At 35.3% G+C, this 17,389-nt stretch overlaps 1 protein-coding gene across 4 annotated transcripts in view; it reads right to left on the reverse strand.

Annotated features, from left to right (window-relative positions):
* CRPPA (CDP-L-ribitol pyrophosphorylase A) overlaps positions 1-17,389 on the reverse strand; it is a 264,411-nt gene that overhangs the window by 94,241 nt on the left and 152,781 nt on the right. For all 4 annotated transcript variants that reach the window (XM_058526629.1, XM_058526606.1, XM_058526613.1 and 1 more), the window contains one exon: positions 13,530-13,661. In XM_058526629.1, coding sequence (XP_058382612.1) covers positions 13,530-13,661 — 132 coding nt within the window. The remainder of the gene's footprint in view (positions 1-13,529; positions 13,662-17,389) is intronic.

Consider the following 17,389-nt stretch of genomic DNA (forward strand, 5'->3'; position numbering starts at 1 on the left):
CCACCATTTTCTTTTGGGAATGCACCCAATCCTTATACTCCTCCATGCAGTTTGGGTGAGCTGACCTAGCTCCAGAGGTGGGCATATTAACTAGGCCTGGTTAATAGAATGGACATCCAGATAGGCCACAGTAATTGAATCAGAAAATATAGATATGTTTTACAAGCAAGCTTAATATGAGAACCAGGACTTTCAGTGAAAATATTGGGATAGAGACACTCTCATTCCACTGAGTTTACTAAACTAATACAAGATAAACTTTGAGCAGCTAGTGATTATGTCTGATACTATTTAGAAAACCACATGAGAATAAAGAATCAAGTTATTGGGTGTAGGCAGGGTGGAAAACAGACAGATGAGAGAGAAAGAGGCAACTGCCCTTTGAGCATATGGGTCCAACAAGGCCTAAAGTTATGATCTCGGATTTTTCAGTTATACCGTGAAATTGATTTGTGCTGTGTTTCTGACATTTGCAATTAAAATTCCTGACTGATGAACCAATAAGTTCATCCATTAATTCAATTGGCTTAAAAATCCATTCTGCCATGATCTTCCTCCAGTAAGTTTAGTTGAAAATGACATAAATGCTGCATTTTTTAAAGTTTAGAAATGATCACAAAATTTTGCTCGGGAAGCATAATACTGAAATCTGTACCTTAACATAAAGCCACAAAAAGATTTATATATATTTATTAATAGAAAAGTTTCAGAGACCAAAAAAATCACTATTTTCAAAATTTCAAGTTAATTGGTTGACATTTAAAGACAAAATTCACACTTCTATGTTATATAACAAACTGTTCAATAAAAATTATCAAACTATTAACCTAAGTTACAATTTTGCAATTGACAAACATTACATAGTGTACATTTTCCTTTTTAAAATAAAATTTTTAATGAATTTGGTATTTTGGCCAAAAGTTTTTATGTTTCTCCTCTAAAATATCATAAGCATTAGAAAAACACATAAAATTTAAATTGAGACAAAGATGAATCTGGATCAAATTATTATCCAAATAATATAAACCAATTAAAAGTCTGAGAAGGCTAGAAGTTAGCAGTAATTTGGCCACCAAACCTAAGACAAACTCGCCACTTGATGACACAATTACAGAATTCTAAAACTTCATTTAAGTTTAGCACTTAAAGTTAAATGAAAGGTCATGGGGAGAAAAATTCCCTTCCTTCATAAGCTTTGTTCAAGTCAGAGAATCTATAACAGTAGATGGTAATCTAGTGATTTCTGTAACTTTTCTAAGATTTTTTAAAAATCATAACTTGGTAAGCTTTTGGGAATTTTACTGACTATTTTTCTTTACTGTATATTTTAGTCAGAAATTCATTTTTCACAAAGGCCTAGACGAGATAGCTCTCTGCTATCTTTTCTTAGCACATATGCTTTCTTGTTAAGTCCCAAAGATATACTAGCTGAAAAGATTTGCAATCTCAAGCGCAGTATACAGGGTTTTAGAAGGTAGAGGCTTCCACAGAACCAGCCACACTGGCAGCAGAAGGCAAAATAGCTATTCCCTATTTCTTATTTTCATGAATTTACCACAAGGGTCACATTTGCTATTGCTTAGCTAACCTCTGGGAAACACTACCTATGGAATAATTAAGCTCTAAAAAACAAAAGTTTTGCATTTTTAATACCAAATTAACCTGCTATAGTTTCAGTGAAACCTCTCCCTGAGGGCAAGGGTCAAGTCTCAGCCATCATTTCCTCATGATGCCCTGCACAGGGCCTTGTACATACTTAAAACAAAAACAAAACAAAACCTGTCTTTCTTTCCAAGGCCTTAAAACAACCAGCAAAAATTTGAGGAAAGGCAGGAAGCATTCACGTGTGATTTACTTGACTTGAGAAAGTATACTTGTGCAGAAAACCCACGTTCTGGTGATGTTGCTGGCAAAGCCTGCTGTTCTTCGTTTATGGGAAAAACAGAAACCACAAAATAGGACGCGGCACAACTCAGAAAACATGAATGAGGTTTTTTAAAATCATGTCAGCCGGGTCATCTGTTGGAAATTACGCCCCTCCCCAATCGTGTTTATATAGTTTTTCAACTGGTAATCTTTACGCTAAATACAATGCCTTCATTATGTTACTGCACAAAATTGGGGTTCTCTTGCCTGACGTGCATTAAAAAAAGCTAATTATTATGGCATCAGTTTTTAGGAAAAGAAATCAGCTTTATTCTGCGAGATCGACCTACAAGGAGACGGGGCATGTGCCCTCAGATCTGTCTCCCCAATTCAGGGTTTGGGGAGAAATTTAAGAGGTTAGGGAAGGGGCTGGCCCCGTGGCATAGGGGTTAAGTGCGCGCGCTCTGCTGCTGGCGGCTCAGGTTCAGATCCCGGGCATGCACCAAGGCACCACTTATCAGGCCATGCCGTGGCGGTGTCCCATATAAAGTGGAGGAAGATGGCACAGATGTTAGCACAGGGCCTGTCTACCTCAGCAAAAAGAGGAGGATTGGCACGGATGTTAGCTCAGGGCTGATCTTTCTCACAAAAAAAAAAAAAAAAAAAAAATGAGGTTAGGGAGAACAGGAAACATTGGCAGGACAGGTTTTGATTGGTGAGCTTCAAGCATTTATAGTAAGGTTCTAAACATTTATGGTAAAGTTCTAAACCTTTATGATGAGGTTCTAAACGTTTATGGTAAGGTGGGGAAGGAATTTTAACACTGGATCTTCCTGAATGATGAACACCTCACTTCTGATAAGAGTTCAACTTTTAAGTTCTGGTCACGTCCCAGTCCTTTGGTTCCCTGGGGAGGAGAATCTTTGGTTCTATGGTCGTTTCAGCTCAAGATTTCTTCTGTGCATGCTCTTGTTACATGACTTTGCAAATTTTCTGAAACACAATTTCTTTCTTTTTTTTTTTTTTTTGGAAGATCAGCCCTGAGCTAACATCCATGCCAATCCTCCTCTTTTTTTTGCTGAGGAAGACCAGCCCTGAGCTAACATCTATTGCCAATCCTGCTCCTTTTTTTTTTTTACCCTTTTTCTCCCCAAAGCCTCAGTAGATAGTTGTCTGTCATAGTTGCACATCGTGCTAGTTGCTGTATGTGGGACGCTGCCTCAGCATGGCCAGACAAGCGGTGTGTCTGTGCGCGCCTGGGATCCGAACCCAGGCTGCCAGTAGTGGAGCGCGCACACTTAACCGCTAAGCCACAGGGCCAGCCCCTTCAATTTCTTAATTACTCTGTTGATAAGAGATGGGGCCTGTTTGAACTGGCTCTCAATGGGCCCGTGGTTACAATTATTGAAATTGCTATCAAGGTTCAGAAAGATTTGTCATTGCCTGTTTTAATCTTTGCTCTATGATCAGCATATTTTGGCAAAACTATGTAACATCTTCATCTAAAAAATTAGATTTAGGGATCATGACAACCTCTCTCAAAAGGCAGAACTGAGAATTCAGTAAGTAGATTTCTAGCAATTTATTATCTAGATTTTTAGCAATTTATTATCTAGATTTTTAGCCTATATCTTCTCACAAGAGTCAGAAAAAAATACTAGTAAGTCTGTGCTAATGCTGGGGTTTCTTAAAAAGAGAGAGATTACCCTCCCTGAAAAGCCTAAATCCTTTAATGGATCAAAACGTCTTAAATATGGAGTCAGAAATTTAATAAAGGAATAAGAGGATTAAGGCAGTGAAGAATATGGCACAATTATTTTAAACCTTAGTATATATATTTAGCAAAACTTATTCCTATTTAAAATTCAAAACTAAACAGATCAAATCAGAATCAAGACATTTACCCAGTAGACAACAAAAAATAACCTGTCTTTTCACTAGAAAGGAGCTAGAATTACACAGTATAATGCAGATGCACTGGAAAAACACAAACGTACACATTCATACATCAAATAAAAGAATTTTGTATGTAGCTTGGTATCTTTCAACAACAGCGTATGCTCATTAGAGAATCAAAATGTTGGTTTCTGTTATCTTACTTCATAAGAATAGAGCATAAGGTTGGCTCAAATCTGCATACTGAATGTAAGGACATACCAGTAAGTGGTATATAGATTAGTTTATTGGTCCCTATTTTAATATAGTTCACATTGGCTCAACTTCAGCTTGCAAGCCTATGAACAAAAATTAAGCTTCTTTTCTTTGAATACTTCTAATGAAAGTCTTTGTGTTAAACAATACAAAAAAAGTAAAGGACGTCCAATAGTAAATATTAATTTCTTGTGTTCCTAAACCCCATTTAAAAAACTTTGTCCCTATAGCAGATTCGTGGCATAATTATAAAATTTATTATGATTTAGAAGCTTTTAGGCCATACATGCACATTGAGAAGCATATTTTTAAAAAGGAAAGTAAAAATGCAAAAGATTAATACATAAAATTTTAGCCAAAAAAAGTGATAAATTATCTGTGGTACTCTTTGAACACTATTTCCTTATATTCTTCCTGATATAGGGTTTCAGAATATAGTGATTAGAAACATAAAAAATATAAACAAGAATCAAAGCATAATAGCAATCATGAAAGGTATCTTTATAAAACATGTTTTTTCTGTCCATTAAAATCCATATTCTAAAAGAGTTACTGTAGATATGTTTGTTATTAAACCAACTCATTTCCTAATAGCATTAGTATATAATTGCCATTATGCATTCAGTAAAAGGAAGTTGAACCTTAATTAAAATATACTTCCTTACCAGTTGTCAAAAGTGAGTAATGAGATGGATGGAAAACTAATAAACCTCACCATTTTCTATATACAAATCTATATGCCAAAAATTACTCATATCTCCCTAATTCTCAAAGAAGGTCTCTCTACATTTCCATTGTGATCATAATCAGAAATGCTGATAGGATTCTCAAGAGACGATAAACCCATGTTCTAAAATTACAAACTATTATCTTTTCTAAATACTGACTGCTTGGGGCATAAAATAAACAATTTACATACAACCAACTCTCATTACTGAAAAACGGTCCTTAGATAGTCCCTGATTGTGGAAATGTTACCCTTAATGTAAATGACATGGAATCTAACCGTCAATAGGCTCCAATATTTCAAAGTTTTCAGACTTACTGTCATTGGCTTAGAATGTCAAATCTTAAAATAATTATTTTGACTTCCCATTTCTCCCGTCTAGTTTCACATCCCACTCTATTTGATGTTTTCAAGTCCTCCAGCATGCACATGATCTCTACCTGATTCAGTTAAACACTGCAATTTTAGAGTTCTTTGTACAGCTGCTTCTGCAGTTTAGATAATTAGTGTTCCATAAAATGAAAATAAACAGAGAAAGATATCTCTCTCCCTCTAACGTTATTTAAGGAAAGTCTACATGAAACTGCTGCAAGCAGTATATATACAACACATTTTATTTCAAAGGGCTGAAATAAGGCCACATTAATGAGAAAACTCTCCATTTTCCAGGGACTAATTATTCAGCTTGTTCTTTCAGACTATTTTTCACACCTATTTTTTGCTATTTCATTAGTCAAGTATCAGAAATTGGACAAAGACTGAAATTAAATCCTATTTTCAACTTTTCATTGATATTAGTAACACAGCAGGAGTTTTACTGGGGGAAGTTTATAGGAAATCAGACGACTCACAGTGAAGTTTCTCAGTATTTTCTATAAGTTCACAAAATGTGTCTTCCCTGAAGATTATCAACAGGATTCCAGTTATCAGAGTCATTGGCTTCTTTTTATTTCTAGTCCTCTTGACCCTCTACAGCAACTCGGTTTTCTGGAAACTCTTTTCCAGGCCTCTGAGAGACAACATTTCTGGATTTTATGCTCTTAATGTAATGGGTCTCAACTTCCTCAAATGCAACACCACCATTATATAACAATTATTTTGCAATACTAGCTACACTAACCTAAAATGAAATAATATAGCTTATCTGTAAATATGTCTCCTAATGTATTAGAGATGGATCTGACCTAAATCAAGCTCTTTACAATCGCACAGATAACATAAAAATAAGTTTTCATTTCTTTGACTGTCTACCTCTCTGCTATACCATCTCCAGCTGTTACTACTCTATTCGCATGTCAAGAAAAAAATTGTGTGTGTGCATGTGTAATCACATGTACATGTATACATATATAATCTGTGTATATTTTTCATATTTAAATATTTCTAGCCCTATTTAAGTTACAAACCCCTTAATTTGCATGGGGTGGGTAGCAAGAATAATTCCTTGCCTACAATATTAGCACTCTGATATTACTGCGGTGGGCAGCATCTGATATGGCTCCCAATGATCACCACCTCCTGGTTCATGCCCTCGTGTAATCACCTTCCCTGAGCATAGGTGGAAACTAGTAATTTGCTTTCAATGAATAGAACATAATAAAAGTGATGGGATGTCACTTGGTGATTATGTTCCAGAAGCCTGTGACTTCTGTCTTGGTTCTCTCTCTCACTTGTTCTGAGGCTGTAAGACGCTCTATGGACAGGCCCCCACAGCAAGGAACACAGGAAGCCTCCAACTATGAGCTTGTGAAGAACTGAGGCCTCAGTGTAACAGTCCCCAAGGAACTGAATCCTTCCAACAGCCAGCTAAGTGAGCTGAGAAGCAGATCATTCCCAATGAAGCCTTGAGATGACTATCGCCTTGAGAAAGACCCTGAGCCAGAGAACCCAAGAAGACTGTGAGATAATAACCGTTGTTGTTTAAGTCACTAAGTTTTGGGGTAATTTGTTATGCAGTAATAGCTAACTAATATACTGTTCAAAAGAGTTTATTAATTTTCCATGGCTATTTTCGTTCATAACATTGCTTCTTTTATTCAAAAAAATTAAGGCAAGATCTGCAGAAGTTTATATCAAATATTCCATTTCATTTAGATATGTCTAAGTATAACAGCTTACTGCCACTCTCTCTAATGAGTCTGCCAAGTAAGCTAAAACAGTTTTGTTTTTCAAACTTACACAATTTTGAAGAGACATTATCTTTTATGATTTTCATATTTTCCCAAAGAATAAGTCTAAACAATAAAAGTCAAAACAATATTGAAAGTAAAAAATATTTAGTCTCATAAACATTCCCACATCAAAAAAGCCTGATTACTCTGACCAGGGTATTATGGGTTTCTGTAAACAGATTTGGTGCAGCATGTTCGGTGTGCATGCCATATGATTCAGTGCCATGGAAAGTATTGTGTGTTTAGTAAATAATTCCCAGCTAAATTCCAAGTAATTGCTCACTGCAGGGAGTTTTAAGTCTAACCTCTCCCAAGATTATCTCAGAAAAAAAAAAAAAATTCTGTGTTCTGCCACTTGATAGCATATGCCTATTTGTCCTCCAAATGATCACGCACACTTGAAAGATGGCTCATATGCCTAGAGAACACAGAGCAAATGGGGTGCATTTGAGAGGTAAAGATTGGTGTCAACTGTATCCTACAAATTCAGGTCTTTTGGCACAAAGGCGTCCTAGAGCAGTTGGACCTGTTTATACAGTTCTTAATGCTTCGTTATGAATTTACCTGAGGTAATTACAAATTCATCATCAAGAATGTTTTCTGGATGTCCTCTACAGTACACATAAAACCTTCAAAACCCAGGCAAAAGAGAAGGAAAATAGTACTTAACTCAGCCAGTAGCGAGATCTGGTTTATACTTTGTGATAGAAGATGAATTTACACAGCTTTACCTAAATTAATGTTGTTGCCAAACAACTTCATTTCACCAGTCCACATCCTATTTTGGAGGTTTATAGAAGGATTCTCATAAATCTTTTACAAATAACTATTTTTTAAAAAACAAAAAATTATAGAACTGCTCTGGTAATTTTCTTCCTTTTTTACACGCCTTCCAGCGCTGTACTTGCAGGAAAAGAAGAAAAGGTGGCATTTAGGAGCAGAGAGAAGGTAACAGAGCTCTTCTGCTTTACCACCACCCCACCACCAGCAATGCCCCCCAACCTCTCCAGGGCTTGGTTTTTGTAGCTCTGCCAATCGGTGCAGTCCTTCCTAATGGCCCCATTTTCTGAAAATACTTACTAAGACAAACATTGCTTTCAAAAGTCCTATTTCCCACTATATCAAACCCAGTGGAATGATACCTCAAAGGAGAAAAAAGGAGACAGAGAAAATGGATAGACTAAAATGGTACACAGTCCCTGTCATGCTAACACGTTTAATATTTTACCTTTCTCTGATGGATGCTAATTCACTCCCTGTTATGGACTGTTTGTATTCTCCCCAAATTCATATGTTGAAATCCTAACCCCTAAATGTGATGGTATTGGGAACTGAAGCCTTTGGTTGGTGATTAGGTCATGAGAGTAGAGCCCTTGTGAATAGGATTAGTGCTCTTATTAAAAGAGACCCCAGAGTGGCCTCACCCTCTCCCTACCACGTGAGGATACAAAGAGAAAATGGCAGTCTGCAACCTGGAAGAGGGCCTTCACCAGAACTCAACCATGCTGGCACACTGATCTCAGATTTCCACCCTCCAGAACTATGAGAATTAAATTTCTGCTGTTTATAAACCACTCAGTCTATGGTATTCCATATTAACAGCAGAATAGACTAAGACATCCCCATTGTTGTCTTCTATTTTATTAAGGTGCCTGAAAAAAAGAACAGTCTCTTCTCTGAACTATAATGAATAATTTCTTAATGAAATAACAGTACAAGTGACGTTTATGGTCACATAGAAAGAGGAAAGAAAACCCAGGCTGTTCCAGAATTTCCACGTGTCAGAGGAGAGATGCCCAATGGTGTCATCTGACATAGCCTGTACACCTTCGGTGTCTCCATCTTCTCATCCAACAGAGTCTGTAAAATGGAAGTTCTGACTTCTGCATTTTACAAATAGAGAATCCAGGGCCTAGAAAACCTAGGTTACTTGATCAAGATCATATAGCTAGTTTTTCAATTAGAGGGGAAGACTAATTCAGTGCAAAAAAAAAAAAAAAATCAGTTATAATAGTTTTGAGAAACTCTTTAAACGTGAACCTGTGTGCTTCTATCTCTAAAGCCCTGAGCATGTAAAACACACAGATTAAACTAAAAATTGCGACAGAACTTCATAAATTTTATTTTCATAGAAGTTCATGTGCAAAATTTTATTAAAATGTATACTTGCAAATATTTGCATTTAAAAAAAGTCATCATAGGGGCCAGCCCAGTGGTGTAGCAGTTAAGTGCTCGCATTCCACTTTGGCGGCCCGGAGTTCACGGGTTCAGATCCTGGGTGCACACGGATGCACTGCATGTCAGGCCATGCTGTGGTGGCATCCCATATAAAGTAGAGGAAGATGGGACGGATGTTAGCCCAGGGCCAATCTTCCTCAGCAAAAAGAGGAGGATTGGCATTAGATGGTAGCTCAGGGCTAATCTTCCTCACAAAAAAAAAAGTCATCATAAAAATATTTTAGACTTCAAAAAAATTAAGACTGCTAACTAAGCTATTGGCTTGAATAATTCATGCTAGACATATCAAGTCTCTATAAGTTCACTGCTATACCATCAGATACAGATTTTTCAAATAATTAGAACATATTCACTAAACATAAAATTTTATATCATAGACCTCAGTGGTGATTTGCATAACAACAGGATGAATGAAGAGTAATACCTTATACATAGAATTACTTAAAAAGATATTTTAAAAGGGACTAAGAATCGTTATATAGATTAAACTATAAAACCTGGTTTTAATTATTCATAGTTACAATTATATTGTTATTTTAGAAAGAAGGATAGGCCTTGATTTAAATTCATTTAACAAATTGTGAAAACTTCATGCTGCATTTCTAGTAGAGTATAAATCTCAAATCTTCCTAATTTACTTATAACATGAGGAACTGAGCATGGGATGATAAAGTCAGAAAACTTTATACTATATATAAATGGTCAAGCCAGTCACACGATGCATAAGTCTAAGTTTAAGCTACCCACTAAGAGCTTATTTTAAATTATTAATTTTTTGAGGCCACTAGAATATTTTAAAATCAATTTTGAAAAAAAAGTTAATTAGTGCTTTACTACATTGATATAGCTAAGGAGCTAGCATATTCAATAATTTAGCAAATTATATCTCTATGATTAGAAAATAAGCATATATATGGAGCATATCTAGAGTTCAGCAAAGCATTTGTTAGTTTCTTATAACATTAAAGAAAATATCAAAATTGAACTGAAATATTTTATAATTAGATGCATTTGTCACTGATTAAATTATCAAAGAATTATCAGTAATGAATCACTGACAACATTATAGAACATTTATAGATACAAAGAAGGGATCAATCTTTTGCCTTTTCCAAATCAATTTTCCCCTAAAGGTGCACACAAAATATAGATGACGTCTAATTTGTAAATTATATGAAGCAAGAAACCATAACTAATTAATCATATGTTACATTCTGGATCAAAAAAATAAACAACTGAAACAACAGAATAAAGCTAATAAGTTTAAATTTACTAAACACAGAAAGCCCTACACATGTATGTAAAAGAACTCTATACAAATACAAATAGAAGCATAACAGCATAATGTGTTTAAAAAGAAAAAGGCTTAAGTAATTCTGTTTAACTATAAACATCACATATGTCAACACTGTGAAGGTGTGGCCAAAAAAATCAAGACCATCCACATTATCAGAAACATCACACACATAACAAAGCATGTCTTCTTTAAGCCAGAAAGACCATATGTAGAGCACAGATATTGAAGTCAATTCAATATACGTTCTCTTCCAAAGAGAGGTTATCAACCAACTAAAACCCATCCAAGGAAAAAATACTTGATGTTATGTGTTATGAAAAATGGTTCAAAATCTAGAAAGACTTCACTGATCAGAGACGTAAAAGAATACACAATAACTATCTATGAAAACAAACTAATGGCTACCATGGAGAAGGCAGCTTAGATTTAGGGAACAAAGTCCAATGCGTGAACATTACAGAAAGTTGCATCTCAAAGCACCAGGGAAAGTACAAACCAACACTCTTTTCACTAAGCAGTGAACAGAAGCTCCACATTATTTATCTTCACGTCCTTAGTGTTGACAGAATGCCTGTCAAATAGGCACTCAATATTAGAGACAGTGATTTAACTAAATGGAAAAATTAGTACTGAAGTATAAAAAGACTGTGTCCAGAGGTAGTGTTTCTTTACTGAGAGTATATTTGTGAGGAGTGTTTCCCAATGTTTCTTCTAGGGAACATTAGCCCCATGAGTTGTTCATGGTTAAAAGGTTACAGAAGCAAATGGAAAATCTATACCCCTTGTCTTCAATTTGGAGATATGAAATGCTCATTAGCATGTTAAGGATTTGTGAGAAGCCCTTCACTAAAGAAGTCTGTTTAACTCTATTCATTGATGCTTCCCCAATTTTTTAGCTATAGCCCTTTTTTAATGGCATATCTGATGAATGTCCAAGAGTCCTTTGGTAAGTGCTCTTTAAGGTGGAATTATGCATTAGACAGCATGTCGGGCTAGTAAGAATCAACTCACACCTGTGTCTTTGAGGACAAAAGTAAATCCTGTATTTTAAACATTCTCACATATTTAAAACATCTTTGCTATTGTATTTTTAAAAAGAGACAAGCAACACCTAAGTAAGCTATCAATGAGAAACATATCTTAAAGGCCTTGTAGGATCATTTCTTCCCACTTTTGGTAGCTTAGGAGACACCAGGCTTAGCAGGTCCAAGTTGGCTCAAAATAATAATTAGATATCAAAGAATGGTCTGCAAAGGCTCCTTCTTTCCAACAAGGCCACTTTTCCAATCAGGAAGCCTTCACAGGTACAGAGTCATATAGATACTCACTGTACTCCATTCCACAAATGTGTAAAACATGGCAGGTATAGGAAAATGAATAATTTTATTGTAAATATAAACTCTACAAGGGTTACCAGGTTTAGCAAACAAAAATACAAGATGTCCAGTTATATGTGAATTTCAGAACCACAGCAAATAAGTTTTATTGCAAGTATATTCCACATAATATTTGAGACATCCTTATACTAGAAATTATTGTTTATCTGAAATTCAAATTTAAGTAGACATGCTATATTTCATCTGGCAAGCATACTCTCCACTGCAATGTCAGCTACAGTTAATACATACCCTTTTTGCTTAGCCTAAATCTTAGGACAAAGAGAGTTCCAGGGATTGTGTGTGCTCTACCTTTCCTCAGCTTTTGCGATTTCCTCAATGAATTCTATTTTATATCTGCATAGTGTAGCATTACTAGTGTGCATCCATGAATCCTTTGCATGGCATGAGAGAAAGAACTGATCTATTTTTCCCACCATAATAATCTAGAGTACAACCAAAGACAATGTATTGCAGAGGAAATATTTCTAAACAAAGATACTGACCTGAGTTCTTGTTCTTACTCTGCCAGTTATATGTCCACTTGGCAAGTATATGTATCTCTTCAGGCCTTGGTTGTCCAGACTTCAATAGCCCCTACAGCACTAACATTTTACAATTCCAGGATCCTAAGTAGACTGAACTTTGCCTTGTTCTTGATGACTAACCAGAGATCATGCTTGCATATTTTGAAAGCAGAGGTAACAACCTCAAAGTTAAAGAAAACCAGGGACTGAATAAAAGATGCTCTTTATATTTAACTAAAATCCATTTGTTTCAAAAGAAATGTTGTTACCTTCAGGCTAAAAAGTTACCTTAAATATTTCATAAACAAGAGCTGTTATTCATCAACCATATAACTTTAAATACCTGTCATTCCCTGGACAGTGAGTACCAAATCAATTTTATTCAAGACCATTAAAGAAGCAGTTGACTGTTTCACTTGCTTGACTATCGTGTGGTACCTCTAGGAAATTCTAAAGCTTTATTCAAGTTCGATGAAAGGTATCCACACACAAAGGGCAAATCCATCTTCTCTAACAGATTCTCCAAGTAGTTTGATTTAAATAGCATTTCTCTGCACAAAGAATCTCCAATGCTAACTCAATTTGCCTTCACCTTAACTACCTTGGTGCTATTAAAAGATAGTGACAATAAGAGTTTTTCTCTAATTAAATACATGCCCTCTTGTAATCTGAATGTCAGGCATTGCTTTCAAGCAATTAAACACTTGATCACCAACATCTTTAACATAACATAAAAGAAATAAGTGATTTCAAACTATACAAATGGTTAAGAGTTGTGACCTCAGGGTTGTTGGTTAAATACAAAAGTCCAGTTAAATTTGAACAAATCCCAAATTTGCAATATACTTAAAATTATTTATTGTTTACCCAAAATTCAAATTTAACTGGGCATTCTGTACTTTTATTTGCTAAATTTGGCAATCCTGTGTGGGCTACCTAGTATGAGATATTTGCCAATTTTCATCTTTTTTTCTCCTAATCAAAACACTTGTTTTGATTTTTGTTTTACCACTAGAGTCAAGAGGTTCTACCTACTACAGAACATGAATAGATGAATAATTTTCCAGCCAAAATTTTTATTATTAACATCTCTTCGCTTTTAACAAAATCAGGTTCCCACAATTAAAATTATAATCTCTAGAACATACAATCTGAAGAGACCAACATTTTACCTACCTGTGGGTAATATATGAGAAGGCCACATAATAAAATATTTCTTTTTTTCACTTCCTTTGCTAATTCTCTAATCTGCATTAGGTGTTCCATTTTCTGACCAAAAGGTACTGATTTACAATCAAGAAAATGCACCTGCAAAATAATATAAAAGGTAACAATTAGAATACAATTTTATTCATTTTGAAAAATATAACATTAAAGAAGCTAAAAACACATACACTTATATTGCAATTATCAATTTGTGCTAATTTCTAATTAAAGGTTTCAAGTCGTAAATATTTAATAGGATCAATGAATCTTCCTTTTTAAATACAGATACAGTAAACATTTACTGAGAACACAATATTGAAAAATATAAAATGTTAATATTCTATTTCTTACGTCAGGGTCAAAAGTATAAAGAATGATTTCATCAATTCATTAAATTTAATTCATAATTTGAAACTAGGCTAGATAGAAATAAATATATAAATATATATGTTAAGAAATTAACAATATCAATAAAATTCAAAGGAGTGCTTATATAATTAAGTACATACTTTTCTAGAAGAATCTCTTTCAAAGTAATTAATAATTAGAATTCCAACAAATAATGATCCATTTCTTAAAGTAAATCCAGAAGAATTTTATATAGAATTTTTTTAGTAGTGTATTTTTCTTGAAATTATTCAAATAATTATTTTTTAACCATTATTTTTCATTTAAATTTTAAGGAGCTTAGGGTGATCTTTCCTCATTTCTTCAAACTATTGAGGTTTTACAGTACTGCTTGTCTTTTATGGGACATAAAAGACCTACATCACAACAACAGCCTCAAAATAAACAATTTTAAATGCAAATGCACATGTAGAAGGAACACTCAGATGTATCTGTATTCTTTCACCATAACAAATTTTAAAAACTCTCAAGAATTATAATTTGTTCAATTATGTGTATTTATTAATGAGAAGCATTTTAAAACATACTCCACCTTGAAAATCTTATACTAATTCCTTCCCTTCCTATCTGTTCATTCATACAGAAATATGCTCTACAGAAAATACACACAACAGAAGCCATCACCATCATGGTGGTGTGAGAAGATCCCTTTGTCTCTCCCCTTCAATCTACAGTGAGTAAAACATCGATAACCTAAAGGCTACATTGCCCAATACACCAGAATACTGGTGAGATCCACACATGGTACATACAAAGGTGGGTGGAATGCAGCAAACAGAGGAGGTGAAATGGAGGAACAGCACAGATGGTGCCCAGGACCCTGGATGCCCAGCCACCTCCAGCCCCAGAGAACACAGTGGGCAGCAGCAGAGGCACAAGTGCAACTCAGGCCAGCCACCTACAGCACCATGTATGGCCATGGGTAGCAGAACAGGAGCAGAAGTGGAGCCCCGTGATCCTGGGCCCCAGGCCACAGCTCAGAGCCTGGTAGCAGCAGTAGATGCTTGCACAGAACTCTGACATTCCAACCACAGCAGCACCTATGATCACAAGGTAAGAGGCAACAGCAGATATGGTGCCCTGCAAACCCAGCTTCCTCCTCCTGTCCCCCCCATCATGGAAGTGGAGCTTCCAACTCAGGTGAGCCTGAAAGTGGCAGAGGGTTCAGCCATCCCTGTACCCCTGGCAGCAAAGCCAGTGACCACCACAACACAGGCAACAGCAAGGCATCAGTGACCCTTAGAAGCACAGGTGGCAATGATGAGAGTCCTGGGGACACCTCAATAGAGGCAGTAGAGGGAGGAACATGCAGATCCTCAAATACACCAGAGGCAGCTCAGGTAAAAAAAAAAAAGCAAAAACTAGCACTATGGCACCACCTACTGAAAAACAAAAGAAAGGCCACTAACAAATTTGATTCAAAACAAAACTATACCTAAAGAAAAAAAGATTTTACTACAACAAATGCGCTGGCAGAGGAATAACTCAGCAAGAACCACAAAAAGCAATGGTAACACAGTATCACAAAAAGAAAATAATTCTCCAGAAACCAAACATAAAGCCATGGAAGATCATGATCTAACTGATACAGTTCAAAATAGCTGTGATGAAGAAATGCAATGAGCTACAAGAAAACTCAGAAAGGCAGTTTAATGAAATCAGGAATAAAATCAATGAACAGAAGGAATACTTTATCAAAGAGATTGAAACTCTAAAAGGAAGAACCAAACAAAAATTCTGGAGCTGAAAAACTCAATAAATGAGAGGAAGAATGCATTAGAAATCATGGTAAATACAGCAGACCATACAGAAGAGAGAATTAGCAAGCTCAAAGATAGAAACCTAGAAATGATGCAGGTGGAAGAGGAGAGAGAACCGAGATTTTTTTTTTTTAAATGCAGAAATTCTACGAGAATTATCCAACTCTGTTAGATAATCAGTATCCCAGAAGGAAGCAGAGAGCTTATTTGAAGGAATAATAGCTAGAACTTCCCAAACCTGGAGAAGGAATTGGGTATACAAATCCATGAAGCTAATAGAATACCCAATTATCTCAATGCAAAAAGACCTTCTCCAAGACACACAATAATAAAACTGTCAAAAGTTAATAACAAAGAAAGAATACTAAAGGCACGCCCCCAAAAAAATAATAACCTAAAAGAGAATCCCATTCAGCTATCACCAGATTTCTCAGAAGAAACTCTACAGATCAGGAGAAAGCAGAATGATATATTCAAAATATTAAAAGATAAAAAACTGTCAACCATGAATACTCTATTCAGCAAAGTTATCTTTCAGAAAAGAAGGAAAATTAAAGGCTTTCCCAGACAAACAAAAGCTAAGGGAGTTCTTCACCACCAGACATGCCATACAATAAATGTTGAAAGAAGCCCTCCTTACTCAAAACAAAAAGGCAAAGGTATACAAAGCTTTGAGCAATGTGATAGACAGAATGAGAAAATTGAAACTCTGTATCAGAATACATTAGTAAACAATTATAAAATAAAGGTTGAAAGGAAAGGAAGCATTAAAAATAACTATAACCACTTCAATTTGGTAACCAACTGAATACAAAAAGGGATAATTTGTGACAACAAAAACATAGAGAGGGAAGAGGAAAAGGACAGAACCTGTACAGGAAAATGGAGAAAAGATGCTATTAGAAGATAAAGGACTATCTTGCAAACCCCAAGGTAACCACAAAAGAAAAATTCAGAGCAGAGTCATGAAACATAAAAAAAGACGAAACTGAAAAATACATCTCAGAAAACCACAAGGAAAAGAAACAATGGAAATACAGAGAACCAGAAAACAAAAGACAAAATGGCAGTATTAAGTCCTCATACATCAGTAATTACCCTAAATGTAAATGGATTGAATTCACCAATTTAAAGACACAGAGTGGCTGGATAGATTAAAAACAAGACCTAACAACATGCTGCCTCTAGGAAACCCATCTCTGCTCTAAAGACAAATATAGGCTAAAAGTGAAAGGATAGAATATGATACTCCAAGCAAATGGCAACCAAAAGAAAGCAGGTATAACCATACCTGTATCAGACAAAATAGACTTCAAGCCCAAAAAGATAACAAAAGACAAAGATAGACGTTATATAATGATAAAGGGGACAATCCACCAAGATGATATAACATTTATTAATATATATGCACCTAACATATAAAGAGCACCAAAGCATATAAAGCAACTATTAACAGATCTAAAGGGAGAAATTGGCAACAACAAAATAATAGTAGGGGACTTGAATACCCCACTAACGTCAATGGATAGATCATCCAGATAGAGAGTTAACAAGGACACACTGGCCTTAAATGAAACACTAGACCAGATGGACTTAATAGATACATATAGAGCATTCCATCTAAAAGAAGAATACAATTCTTCTCAAGTGTACATGAAACAT

The sequence above is a fragment of the Diceros bicornis genome, chromosome 3 (genome assembly GCF_020826845.1).
Source record: "Diceros bicornis minor isolate mBicDic1 chromosome 3, mDicBic1.mat.cur, whole genome shotgun sequence".
NCBI lineage: Eukaryota > Metazoa > Chordata > Mammalia > Perissodactyla > Rhinocerotidae > Diceros > Diceros bicornis.